The following is a 14264-nucleotide window of genomic DNA, read 5'->3' as shown; positions in this document are numbered from 1 at the left end:
GCACACTTTTCAGCCCCGGACTAGAGACAAACTAGGAGCTCTAAGCTAAGGAGGAAAGACACCGAGGGGCACCTGCAAGGGCAAGGCGATAAGCATCAGCAGCCGGGCGCAGAGCCTGACAGGTGAGGGTCTCAAAGTGCTGAGTCAGAGGAGGGATCCAATTCTGCTGTCACACTGGTTGCCCTGACTGCCAACTCAGCAGGACGAGTGCCCAGGTAACCCAAGCTTTCTTTCTCCGAAGTGCTGGAATGATCCAGAACAATGGAAGGATGCACAGCCGCAGGGGTCTGAGCTGAATCTTGGGAGAAGCACAATGTCAAGTACCCTGAGCACAACCACAGAGGGTCCCCCTCCAATACACAGAAAGAAATGTATGCCCACGGACCGTCCTATGATACTTACAGGTCAGGGGATGGCTCATGGCAGGAGGTGAGCTGGTGGGAGAGAAAAGGCACAACCAGGCGCAGGGCAGGCAGGTTAGGCCAGGGGACCCGGAGGCTGGCAGGCCTCCCAGCCCCCGGCGAATCTTTACTCTCTTTTTGGGTTCTCTCAGGTGTTTTCTCGCGCTGTCTTCCTCTCACAGCCATTCTCTGCCAAGGCGTTCTCAGTGGGACGCCGCCCTTACAGCCTCAGCCTCCAGGCGCAGGTGTGCCCACTCCAAGGGTCACAAGCGCCCCGCCCCACACTCCCAAGCGTCTCCTGCTTTCAAGGCCACAGGTGATGGCCACAGCGGCAAGCGGCGTAAACTCCCGACCATCACTTTTACCCTACAACTGGGCTCATGATTTGCTCTGTGACTATTAGGCTGTTAACTTTGGGCTACCCATCTCCCTTCTGACCCGCCGACCCCACAAATGAGTGGGGTTAGAGCACAGTCTGAGCCCTCCAGTTTTGAGCTTACGTCAAATTTTAGATCTGGCCACTGTCTAGCTCTCTCTTAGCTTCTCCATCTTTGAAATACAAGTTTACATTTGCACATCTCAGGGAGTATTTCGGGCTCTGACCTTTTAAGAATTTCATCAAATACATTTTTCTTGAGCACGTTCTAGTCCTTTTCACTTGCATTTTCTCGAATGGGCTCTGGGGAGACTCCAGGGCTTAGGCATCCACCTGGATGGGATTTGGGTCTGCTTTCTCACTGCCAGCTGAGCACCACCAGGGGCAGAGACGCTGAAATGTCTCTGAATCCCGAGGACAGCAGCTCCCTTGAGAACACAGGTGAATACAAGAACCCTGTCCCTGCCCGTCCCTGAGCTCGTCCCTGAGAGGCAGAGACGGCTCTCTGTAATGTCAGCTTCCCAGAATGAAACGCCTCAACTGCCAAGCCAGAGAACTGAAGGATCAAAGAGGATCTTCCACTGCCAGGTCAACAGTTGGATCTAAGGTGTCTATATTACTTCTGGGGTTAAAGGTGGAGTGAATGACCAGCATGTGTGGCACAGGAAGTGACCTACAAATAATGGTCATCAGCAAAGTGGGGGTTTTTAAAAGAGCAGTCTCATGTGGTTCCACCAAGGTTAAGCATGATCACGCTGCTAAAATTCCTAGCATATGATGGATGCTAGGTCAGAGGGCTTCTCCTACAACTGCTTACAGATTTAATATCGTGCTGAACACAGATTTTGGAATCAGAAAAAGCTGTCTTGGAATCCTGACTCTGTTATCTAGTAGGTGTATATTTGGGTATATCTGTTGATAACTTTGGGCCTCAGTTCCATGGCCTGTGAAATGGGACTGCTGATTCTTGTCCCAAAAGTCTACACAAGGGATATTTGCAGCACTTACTAGATACAGGGGATGGTGGGATAAAGAGAACAATAACAATAGGATCACTTCTAGCGACTTACCTCACAACCTTTAACACAGTGGATGAGAGAAGGGTGAGGGTACCACTTGAGACCAGCTGTGCAGACAACTCTCTGGAGAGAGAAAGAGAGAGAGAGAGGTTAATGGGTTTGGGGGTGGGAGGGAGCCATCTTGCTGGCACTACATTCAACCACACCACCTCTTCTTGGATCTTCCAAGTCCTGACCTCACCCTGGCATGTCCATGGACAATTTTTCTGGGTACTTGCAATATCAGAAGCGGTAATATTAAAATATTTGTGTTCATCGGAGGTGTCACAATTCTGTCTTTCCCAGCAAGAATAAGGGATGAAGAGGAGCAGAAGTAGGGGATGGAGGTATGATCAAAGCGGCCCTCTGTGGCAGGAGTTGGGGATGAGGTGTGAGGAAAGGGGAAGGATAGTGTGTGCATGTGCATGAGTCTCTGTTGTGGCCATATGTGTGCATGTGAGTGTCTCATATGACCCACACAGGTGACTGTGCATGTTACATGTGATATTCACATGTGTCTTGTGTGTGTGTGTGTGCATGTGTGTGGCTGTTGCAGGAAGATGGGAGAATGGTAAGGAGCAGGGTTTCCCAAAGCAGGCGCCGAGGACCACTCTCACCAGCATTATTGCAGGAACACATTCGATATGTAGATTCACTGGTGCTGCCTTAGATGTGATGAATCCAAATCTCTGAGGCCAGAACTTGGGACTCTACATTTTAACAAGCCTCCCAGATGATTCTGATGCACACTAAAGTTTGAGAACAGTGAACTGAGGATGAACAGACTAACCTTTACTTGGAACCCTGGAGATGCAAAACACCTTTCTTGCCTCCACCTGCTACCAGGTCACATCAGCCTGCTTGCAATTCCATGAAATTGCCCACACTTTGGTATCTCTGTGATCTTGTTTGTGCTGTTCTCCTTCACTGAAACAAATGCCCTTCCCCATCTTGTCAACTGAGGAATCTTTAGTTATCTATTAAATTTCTGCTCAAGATTGACTTTCTCTGTGGTGCTTTTCCTAACCTCTCGGGCTAAGCTTACGGGTGTACATATATGTAGTTTTCTATAGCATCCTTTAATGATGGTGATTATGGTGAGGGTAATTACAACTGCAGTGTATTGCAGTGTCTTTTGGGAGTTGAGTATTTTATGCGTCATCTTATGTATTTCTGACCATCATGCAGAGAGGTGGACGCAGAGAGCTTTGTGACATAAGAAGGAATTTCCCAAGCTCCATAGCTGGTAAGTAGAGAAACCAGGATTGGATGCTAGGCAATTGTTTTGGAAGTGATATATGGCAGCTCATAACATAAAATCCCACATGATGATAATATTTAAAGTAGGTGAAAAAAATAATAGATAAAACTTGGGAGACCATCAGGATGGCAGAATAACAGTAGAAGTCCCCTGCTCTGTTTTGCTATAGATGCCTTACTTCTCATGCCAGATTACAAAAATTTCTTTAAAGGGAATAAAGATAACCAAGAGGCAAATGCTTAGATTTGCAATGAGGGGTAACTGTGTTGGGGCTAGCCACAGAAGTCTCTATGATCAGGGCTTGTCTCTTGGCTGAGTGCCAGTTGATTCATTTTAAGAAATGAGCATTCACAGGGCCAGAATGTGGCAAATCCATGTGACCAAACCGTTCTCTCCCTGAACACGCTTATATGAAGGCCAAACTGTAATTAAGTTTCTTGGTAAGCTTGGGATTAAGAGAATTGTGTGAATCCAAACTCTGGCCAAGATTGGTCTTTATTCTCTGCTCTGTAGTATATCTGCTTGACCCTTGGATATTCCATGCCTTGAATGGTACCTGGCACATAGAGAACACCCAGTAAATATTTATGCTATAAATGAATGGGTTCTCTTGAAAATAGATATAATTATCACAATGAACAATATTTTCTTTACTTGTCTTCCAGTCTTCTAGAGCATCAGAAGAACACTCACAATGACTAGCAGTGTCTAGTTTAGAAGATCAATTTAGTGTAGAATGAATTCAAGATCTTGGATAAACAACATAACTTGATGATCTGCCAACCAGTCTTGCAATGTGAAATCTAGTAAATACTCCCCTAATGCCGCTACTGACATGGTGATCTAAGAGAGACCTTCGGCATTGGAGTTTGACAGATGAGGCTGAAATTCTGACTTGAAATTGCATTGTAAATTTCTACTCTAGGTTGTCCATCTGTGAAATGGACACAGAAAATGTCATATGCTTGTGCTGATGTACTGAGACAAGTGATATGGAAATGGTTGATTAGAACCCAATTCTTGATGTTTCCAGGGATTACTCTGGGTTCTAGACATGCTGTCCCACTGAGATCAGGCACAGAACACAGAAAATAAATACATGTTGACCAAATAATGGAATATCACTAGTTCCAGTGTTTCTTCCTTCCAGCTTTGCTACTTTTGGGCCCTGTACTCCCAATCGTAGGGCCAGAAGTGGAGAGAATCACCTGCTTTCATTCTCTGGAAAACTTTAGTCAGACTTTCATTTCAGGGCTATTGGAGGGGCATTTGGTAATGGCTCGAGAAGAAGAAAACAGCGGGGTTAGGATCCACTGGGTATTTAGTGCCCATCCCTTCCCCTATTTATTTGAGAGCTAATTTAATCCATCTGGAGGAGTGACTTGGTGTGGTTGTATGAGTTTCTGTCAGTTGAGGTTTACCTGACGTGAGTTCAGAAAAAGGACTTTTATACTATCTGCCTGAGCCTATTTATCTTTCCAAGGCTTTTGGATTTTCCACTATTCCTCAGGGCTGCACGCCCCACCTGTCTCACTACAGGGCCCCTCTGTATGTGAAGAGAACTGGGAAAGAGGATAGGCAGCAGGATCTGAAGGAAAGACTAGGCTGTTTACACCACAAGCTGGGAGATCCCAGATGGCGCCCCTCAAATGTCAGCCTTGTTCCTTTTGATGCCAGTGAAACATTTAGCATTGAGAGAGGCCTTCCAGGTTGGTTTTGTAAGTCAGCTTTCATTTCCTACCTTCCTGCCTTTCTTCCTGGCTATAATGACCATCAGCATCAGTACCACCACCACCACCATCAGTAACATCAACACTGACTTCATCACCTTCACCACCACCATCATCACCATCACTACCATCATCAATCCCACCAGCACACAAACACCATCATCTTCACCATCTGCATCAGTAACACCAACACTACCATCTTTACCTCCACCACCACCATCACCACCACCACTACCACCATTGTCATCACCTCCAGCAGCCCTATCAGCATCTCTGCTACCACCACCACTATCCACCACTATCATCACCAGCATTACCACTATCACCTCTACCACTACTCTCATCATCTTCATCATCATCACCAACACCCTCGTTATTCTCATCCTCATGAACCAAAAAAATCTCCTGTTAGCCAATCTCTGTGCTCAGAGCCTTAATTTAATTCAATGCCTATCATAACTAGGAGATAGAATCATGCACATTTGGAGTAAAGAAATACCAAAAGGCCAGATAAGGCAAAACAACCCCTAGAATGCTGGCTAAGAACTGAAGCTACAAGAGGGGGAGAAAAAGGGTGGGGTGGGACAATAAAGTGGGGAGAAGGCACAGTGGACTGTGGGGATGGACTGGATTTTCTTTGGTCTTGAGTGTGGTGTAGTGATACACCTGAAGGGGGAGATCCTATACTTCTAAAACACAAACACCGATGCATACCAATGTCACAGAAAGGAGAGGGAGAGAGGGAAGAAAGACTTTGAAAACAGAAGGGGATTCTGGTTTATAGAAGAAACTGAGGCACGAAGAACTTGAATAACCTGCCCTAAATCATACAAATAGGCAATGACAGCAAGGAATAAACCCTGATGAGTCCGATTTCAAAGTCTGTACTTTGAACACTATATCCTCCTTCAAATTCCCCTAGCCCCTGAAGCCATATGTATAAAATAGAGGACTCTTCTTACTGAAAATTCAAGGTTGAGGAAGACAGAGCTACTTTCACACCAATACAGTAGGGACAGAGGGGCTAAAAGGTAAAGGCCACAGAGTTGACGACATCTGAGAAAGCATCTTCGGAGAAACTCCCATCCTGAGATGGGATCTGATGCCATTTACCAGCACATCCCTGGGAAGCAACCAGCAGCCATTTTTCCTTTATTACTGATACTGTACATTCAGCAGAGGCTGTAAGGGTAGCTGAAATGCAGATTTCTGGAAAGCTGGGTCCTTCTTCAATCCTTCTTAGGCTAGAGGCTCCCAGTCTTGAGGCCTCATCTCCTTCCTGGGAAAGTGGGGACTAGTTCCCACCTCAGAGGTGTGTGTGGTATGTGTCTGGGTGTGTGGTGCATGGTGTGTGTGTGGTATGTGTGTATGTGTGGTATATATATGGTGTATGTGGGGGGGGTTGCAAATGAAAGTTGGAAACTGCCTGATCTCATGTGCCCTCACAGCAGGCATTCACTCAATGTCACTTCTTGCCTGTCACCTTCTTACCCCGGGGACAAAGGTGACAGGAGCAGAGCCTTGTGCCCAGCTGGCCCTCTGCCTTGAAATGACTCTCAGAGGCACCCCTCAGAAGTAAGGAGCCCTCCAGGCCTGCTCTGGCCTAGCCATGCCTGCACCAGCAGCTCAATTTCTGTAGCTCTCACCACACCAGGGGCAAGGGTGTAGCAAAGGCCAGCTTTTCTGCCTTATTCCTGGAAATCATCAATCTCTGCCCTTCGTTCTCCTCCCCTTTTCTACCACATTTTTTTCCTCCTGGATAATGAGGCCTCCGGAGACCAGTGGAGGTCTGAACCTCGTTATGGCTCTCTCGGTAGGCCGGCATCAATAAAGGCCGCAGACCAGGGAACTGGGTGGGGGCTGGGCCGGGCAGGCGGCGGGTGGGCGACTGGGGAGGGGGAACTTGCAGGCTTTCAAATCCCTGGATTTATTTCACAGTAAATTATAACTGAACTCTTTAGTGCCCGGGGCTCATAGAGTGAGGGTGGGAATTCACTCGGGCGGGGGGCGGGGGGGTAGAGAAAAGGCCTGAGTGAGAGCTGGACCAGGACGACCTGTCTGAGTCCCAGGCACAGGCACCTCAGGTGCTGGAGTGAGGGGATCTCCTGCATCTGGGTAAGAAGGTGAGCCCCTGCCCTCTGCATTTGTGGGAGCCAGGAGGGTCAAGGCAGGGAGGCTCCTGCTCCTTCCTGTGTGATTCTGGCCTAGTGTCCCCTCTGTTCCTTAGTTTCTCCCCATCTGTACAGCAAGGGGCTTGTCTTTGATGTTCTCTGATGTCCTGAGATGCTGATCTCTGGGCTCCTGCATGCACAGGATCAGGGTTGCCCCGGGCTTGGGGAAGGGGAACCACGTGTTGAGTGGAAGTCCCCAGAGGGGAAGGGCTAGGGAAGTGGCACTGTCTTGCAGATGCCTGGGAGAGGCAGAGGCAAAGAGACAGAGACCCTGGATGTGGGGGAAGGGAAAGAGGGTAGGCAAGAGGGAAGTAGAACAAGATGATGGAGGAATCAGGAGAACGAAGAGAGAAACAGTGAAAAGAGAGGCAGGAGAAAAGGGATTAAGTTGGAGATGGGAAGAGAATGGGTTGGTGGGTGGGGAGCGTGTGGAGCCGAGGAGGGCAGCTCCAGCCACCAGGAGCGCTGACTAAGCCCTCACGAGGGTGCCCTCAGTTCATTTGAGAAACAGGACACCCGGGATCAGGTTCTGCCCAGCTATCTACTGTGATCTGTAGCCTCGGGCAGACGATAGCTCCTGCAGCACCCTGTCCTCCAACCTCCCAGACAGAAAGGCTGGTGGACAGAGATGGAGCAAAGAGCCTCAAATGCACACCTCTGCCTCCTTTCTCACGGTCTCTTGGGTAAGCAGCCAGGGCCCAGAGCTAGGACCTGAACCTGGCATCCGAGCTGCCGTGGCAGACAAGAGTGGGGTCCAGTATCCAGTCTGGGAAGGATCAGTGACTCCCAGAGTGGCAATGGCTGTGGGGAATTAGGGCCCACGTGGTCTTCTGGTCAGGGGCAAGTCAGCCTGGTGCCCTGGGCTGAGCACAGGACTTGGCCTCAGCCAGCACTGCCCTCCCAGCTCTTGGGGTTCATGAGCACAGGGACAGAGCCCCTGCACCCCATCCCCCCACAACATCCTGAGGCTTAAATGCAATTCTGTGTACCAGGTACTGGGCACACAAACAGTAGGTGCTTCAAAAACGAGAGGTGTTACTGGGTCCCTATCTGAATATTAACTGCTTTCCCAATTGAGTTAAAAAAAAAAAAAAAAAAAGCCTGAGAAAGGTGCCTGAACCCTAGGCTATGGGATGTGGAAGGCGCCTGCCAGACCAACTCTGCACACTCAACCTGGAGGACATTGGTGCCTCGGTTTCCCCATTTGTAACCTGGCACATAGTCCTTTTATTTTTAGGATGCCATCAGGATTCAGCAGGACAGTAAATAAGAGGTCCTTAGCACTGGATCTGAGTGATGGAAGGAATTAGAGGATCAGGGACTGGAGGAATGGTGGACGTGCCCCCACCCCGCAGGGCAGGCGTGACGATGAGGTGGTTTAACATGTGTGGAGAGTCTGATGTGGAACGAGAGCCTGGGAAGTGTTAAACAAGCTCGTGTCCCTCCCCTTAGCCTCAGGTGGGTGGCCCCAGTCACTCACCTCTACCCGTGTGGGGTTCAGCCAGTGGGGGATATCTCGGACGCTCACGTTCACTGGCAGGATGATGGACTCGCTGTTGTGGTCCAGGCATGAGGTGGCACACTCCGCCCCTGCAGGGAAGCAGAGCATGAGGTAGAAGCTCAGCCCTAGTCTCCTGACACCCACCAGCTGCTCCCCCATAGTACAGGCCCTGATACTCCCTGCTCCCTAGCGGACTGGCCTATCCACTTGGGAAGGAGTGAACTCCCCAGGGGTATCTGGTGTCCTGACTCAGTTCTCTTGCCTCCAATCCAGCTGGACCCACCACCATGCTCCTATGCTCTGTGTTCAATTCGGTCACTCTCCTTCTCTGCTGGAAAACTGCTCCAAAGCTCCCCAAATCCAGGGCTAAGTCCAGCACCCTTTGCCGGGCATTCTTCTTGTCTATCTCATCTCCCACTCACCACCTCACGCTTTGGTTTGTCCAACCATGTTGAACCACCTTTAGTTTTCCATCCAGGTCCCACATTCTGTGCTCTTGTTCACCTGTCCCCCACCCTCCACTGTCTGCAGGTTGCCCTAGGGGCAGTCTCACCAAGGGCTGGCCCTGGTCCTGGTGCCTCCTTTCCACAGTTACAGGGCTACTCTGGGAGGGCAGGGATGAGGCAGGTTCTTCTCGGGCCCACCTGGGTGCCCGACATGCAGTGGCTACTCAATGAACACCCACTGAGCTCTGTACCCCTCGCCTTCTCCTTCCCTGGGGGAGACATGCTCACACCCTCCCCTGTACCTTCAAGCCCCTGCCCACTGCTCTTTAATTGGTGCTTTTGACCTCCAAGCTTTATGGCACCCCTCATAGCACCCCTCACCAAACGTCACAGAACCACTTCTCATTGGTGTGGTGACTGTGAGGTTATATCAAGCTCTCTTCCCTGCTGGACTGTAAACTCCATAAGGCCCACAGTAGCCTGTGTTTCCATTCTCTCTCCAGAGCTGGCACTCTCCATGGCAAAGGGTAGGCACTCAATAATTATGTGTGACATGAATGAGACAATGATTGAAGAGTGCATGGATGATTGAGTGAGTGAGTGACTAAGTGGCACAACAAATGACCAAGCATTTAAAAAGGAGGAAGCGGGTATTAATGGATGAGTGAATGAATGAATGCTGGATAAATGGATAAAGGAAAGAAAAACATGAATCTGGGAATGAGCCTGTGAAGGCATGGATGACTGATCAGGACAGGGCTGGCACCAAGAAGTAGTCCAAGGACTTCAGGGAGAAGACAGTTGAATTTCGGCTGTGGGCTGTCAAGTTAACTGTAATTTGGCTCACTCATTCTATGCCCTGACCCCATCTAACTCTGAAGCCTCCTGAAAACAAGTCTACCCATGAGATGTCCCCAGGACTCCCTGAAGGTGCTCATTTGTGTGGGCAAATAACTGACATGTCAGAATCAGACTCAGTGACCGCTAAGGATGGTCCTTCCATGAGGCGATGCCAAGACACCTTTGAACATTAAATGGTGCATGAGCGAGAAATAATGCCTTTAAGAAAAAAATCGCTCTCTATTAGTCATTCTAAAGCTGACTTTAAAAATCCACCACATACACTCACATATTCACATAGTTTATCCATTCAGCATCCTTTCTATTGCCACCTGCTCATCCTCTTCAATCTAGTAGATTCACGAGGTCTGAAGAGGTGGCAGGGGCAAATGGCAGGCCCATGACAATGTGTGGACAGCCTCTTCATTTTAAACATGGGGACACTGAGCCCAGAAGTGAGGGAGACGAGACTTGCTGGGTGATTCTCACATCGCTCCTTCCTCTGCAAACCCAACCCCATGACAGGTGTCATCACCTCCACTTCTCAGGGAAGAGAGCACACAGTTGGTGCACAGAATTAAAACGCATGTCTCTCTGACTCCCATGTCCAGTGAGGGATTCAGGGTATAGCTACACAGAGGGCAGAAGAGGGAAGATGGCATTGGCGAGGGACAGAGATAGGAGAAGGACCAAGAAAGAGAAAAGAAACTGGAGGATGCAATAGCACACACACGGGGAGTGAGGCGTATGAGGGGGACAGTTCCTCAGAGCTCAGGGAAGCTCAGTGGTATGTGGATCACGAGATTTACTCTACTCTACAGGAGTGTTTGTGAGACGTGGTGGAACAAGGCTGGGGCCATACAATTCCTCTGAAAGAAAATGCAGCCTCTGAGAACTAGACAAGGGCTATCTTATCCCAAAAGGGGGAAAAAAATGGAAGAAATCAGGTCAACACCAGAGGCCATTGCTACCCACTGCATCTGAATTCCTCTTCTGTCTCTGTCTGCTAGGCACCCTCCCCCACAGCAGCTTCAGCCTTCAGGACCAGGCTGCTGTGTTGTGATACATGAGCCCTAGTTGGCATCTTTTCAAAGTGGTGATCTCATCAGGCCCTGCCTTTCCTTTAAGAGGAGTCTGGAGGGTGGCAGCCCTAGTGCGGTCCCACTTTGGAGGGCTGCTCACACCCCAGAAGACTCCCCAGGCTGCTTGGACAGCGGCCCAGAGCCAGGTGCTCTGGACGGCTCCAGAATGCTCCCTCCAACTCCTAAACTCCACCCGCCCCCCCCCCACACACACATACACGCACTGCTCACCCTTACTTACAAGATCTTTGTAGGTGAGCTCTCCCAAGGAGGGGCACAGGCTGGGAAGTAACATGGGGGGACATCTGGATGTGGGGAGGGCCAGGGAGCCCAGGAGTGGGGGTGGACAACCTGTTCTTCCTTCTCACTTTTGTCCTCTGTCTGTGATGCTCTCTCTCTCTCTCAGCTCTCCGTGGTGTGCCCCACCACCTACCCGAACTAGCACATTCATGCAGGGAATTTCCACACCGCAGTGGAAACATGGCACAGGGTGGGGAAAGAGTCAGGCCTCAGCGTCATCCAGACATCTTTCTCTTTTTGCTTTGACCATGATAAAGATTAGTGGGTAAAGGACTGCTGCTGTCAGACCCTCCCCCCATCTCTAGACAGTTCAGAAGGTGAATAGCGATCCCCGTACCATGGCTCACCTGCACGTTGTTGGGACAGTGAACACAATGTATGAGTCACTTGCCTTTGTGTTGGTGGTGTATACGCGGTGCATGAGTGTGTTATGTGGCTGATGTGTACATGCTAGGCATGACCTTACCATGTGATATCTGTGTTTGCGTCCATGTTGGATTATTAAGCATCTGTCTTGTGTTTATCTACACAAGATTGAATACATTTGACTATGTCAGTGGATGTATACATGCAAGAGTCTGTTTTTAAAGGCTGTTTAATAAAAGCCTCAATTACTAAATTGGGGTATTTTTCCCAGGGCCACTCAGTGCCAGTCATGAATATGACTGAATATTCACTTGCATATCCTGACTGAGATGGGAGTAGGGACCCGATCAGAAACCTATGTCCAGAACCACACACATCCATCAAGAAGGTGAAGGCCTTGGCCTAGAGATAGAGCAGCCAATGTCATTCACTATTGGCCCAATCTTCTCAAATATCTCTAAAGTGGGTCCTGCAAGGCCTTACCTCTCTGCAGCTCTGCTGCTGCAGGGCCTTTGGAATGGCAGCTCTTAAAGTAAGATCTTAAAGTGCCTCTGAACCGTCAGAGAGAACCCACTCGCGCTGGGTGTTTTCTGGCCCAGCGGGAGCATGTGCCCTGGAGTGGATGCATGAGTCCAGATCCCTACTCTAAGCTCAGATGAGGAGCTTCTGCTCTCTGAGGCTGTGTTTCTTCTTCTATGGGAGGTGGCAAGGTCCTACGGGCCTCCACTCTCCCACTGCAGGCTCACTTCTAGACATCGCTCCTGGACAACTCTCATTTTGCTGGGTAAGAATACATTGGCTTCTAAGGCTGCCAGTGAGTGCATGCAGAGATAACCTTCTGCTCCAGACAATCCTGGTGATTGCCCCATAAATCACATTGACCATGAGAAAGGACATCCAATTCCCTGGGCTTTTCATCATGGTCAATTAGGGAATCAGCCCAAGAGGTTGTTATCACTCTCCTCCGCTGAGGTCAGACTCCATGCACCCCTAGTTCCCAGGAGCCCCAAAGCCCGTGCCTGATGCATCTGTCCAGAGGCTGGTTTCACCAGCAAGCCCCGGCATCAAACCCATGTTGTCTCCCTTCACTGTGGCACTTTGTGAGCTGGCCTGTCACCATATAAACAGTATTTTGAAAATGCTATTTATCTTCATTTTGGAGGCAACTGAGATGCCACAGAAAGAACTCAGTTTTGGTTGTTAGGTCTCAGGATCTGGGGCAGGTTCTGTTCTCCCTTCAATTTTCTCATCTGCTAAAGATTACTGAGGGACTAGCTTATGATGCCTTTAAAGATGCAAGACATAATCCATAGTAGGTATGCAAGAATGGTTCGTTTTTGTGTGCAAATTTTAAAATGAATGACAACTGGACCACTGCTCTTTTCCTAATACGATGCTGTGCTTTCTGATCTCCTTCCTTTTGCTCACATAACTGCTTCTGCCTCGAAGACCTTTCTTATTCAGGAAGCTTTTGCAGAACCTCATCCCTTTCTCTGGGCACGGGTCGGCGCGTCTGCGCTCAGGTGTAACTATGCACACACACCCGCCATGATTTTGTCAATGTCCCTGCCCTTCCCTCTCTTTCTGGAAGGGCCCGCTCTTTCTCACCTTTGTCTCCCTCAAGACTCACTGGGAGAGGTACCCCATTACCAGCCCCGACATGCCCCTCCTGCTGCACCCTCGGGAGCCCATCGTACCTATGGCATAGCCTTCGGGGCACTGCAGCTTGAGGTGGCTGTTGAGCTGGTCCGGGGCGGAGCACTGGCCTTGCATCTCCTGGCAGACGTGGAAGGAGCCGCTCCAAGTGCCATCTTTCCGGCAGTGGATGACATTGCTGCCACGACCCTGGACACCACAGAAAGACATTCAGGATCCCGGCAGACCCAGGCCCCAATAGGATAAGTCTCTCAGAATAAAAAAGGAGTCATTTCTCACCTCCCGGGACTCTGAAAGTGTTCCAAAACAATTTCTTAATGATGATCCAAATTTAAGCCCTCTGCAATGGAGGCACTGACAGTGTTTCCATTTTACAGATGGGGAAACTAAGAACTCGGATTGAGAAGACATTTGCACAAAGCTTCCCAGAGAGCTAATTCCCAGGCTGCCCGCATCCAAGCTGAGTGGTCTTGCAGAGATTTCAATTGGAAGTGAATGACTTGTTTTATTTTAACTGAGAAGGTAGTTGCTCATATGCACCCCCACTTGTAGAGTGGGGTGAGCAAGGGCCCTGGAGCTGATGTGAGGTGGAAGGGCTACACCAAAGCCTGTTTCTTCTCAGCCAGTGAGAAAGCACGTCCTATCAGGGCTTATTAAGTGACCCTGGACCCCTGAGAAGCTTCTCTTCCAGGGCCCTTCTTTGTACCCTCGCCCCTCCTTTCCTCTCTTTTGTTCCATCCCATACTACCCCCCAATCCCATCCCCTCCCACCAACAGTGGTACCCACACGGTGGTATGGGATATTCCTACCTGCCCCCTCACTTTTTTGTGAAAAGTTAGTAATAAAAATGATTTTATATATTTCTTAAAAAAAATTAACTGAAGTAACATTGGCTTATACTAGAATCTAGGTTTCAGGAGTACAGCATCATGGTTGTAGAGCTATATATGCTGCATTATGATCCTTATACAAGTCCCTATTCCATCCGTCACCATACAATTCACCCCGTTCACCCATTTTACCTGCGTCCAATCCCCTTTCCCTCTGGAACCCACCTTTCTGTAGTCAGAATCTA

The 14264-nt window shown here is 49.3% G+C and overlaps 1 protein-coding gene and 1 long non-coding RNA gene across 2 annotated transcripts in view; one reads left to right on the top strand and one right to left on the bottom strand.

Moving 5' to 3' along the window:
• PAPPA (pappalysin 1) overlaps window positions 1–14264 on the bottom strand; it is a 237142-nt gene that overhangs the window by 20519 nt on the left and 202359 nt on the right. Inside the window, exons 18-20 of the mRNA XM_037491904.2 lie at window positions 13230–13377; window positions 8478–8587; window positions 1848–1919 (exon numbers count right to left, since the gene is read on the bottom strand). Of these exons, the coding sequence (XP_037347801.1) occupies window positions 1848–1919; window positions 8478–8587; window positions 13230–13377 (330 nt within the window). The remainder of the gene's footprint in view (window positions 1–1847; window positions 1920–8477; window positions 8588–13229; window positions 13378–14264) is intronic.
• LOC129144864 (uncharacterized) lies at window positions 250–4022 on the top strand. Its single transcript, XR_008549626.1, has 4 exons — window positions 250–429; window positions 1146–1384; window positions 3024–3081; window positions 3762–4022. It is a non-coding gene; the product is annotated as an uncharacterized LOC129144864 (long non-coding RNA).

The sequence above is a fragment of the Talpa occidentalis genome, unplaced genomic scaffold, assembly GCF_014898055.3.
Source record: "Talpa occidentalis isolate TD23 unplaced genomic scaffold, MPIMG_talOcc4v2.1 talOcc4.7, whole genome shotgun sequence".
Taxonomy (NCBI): domain Eukaryota; kingdom Metazoa; phylum Chordata; class Mammalia; order Eulipotyphla; family Talpidae; genus Talpa; species Talpa occidentalis.
Note: the sequence above shows the minus strand (reverse complement) of the source record. Positions and strands in the feature narration are given on the sequence as shown.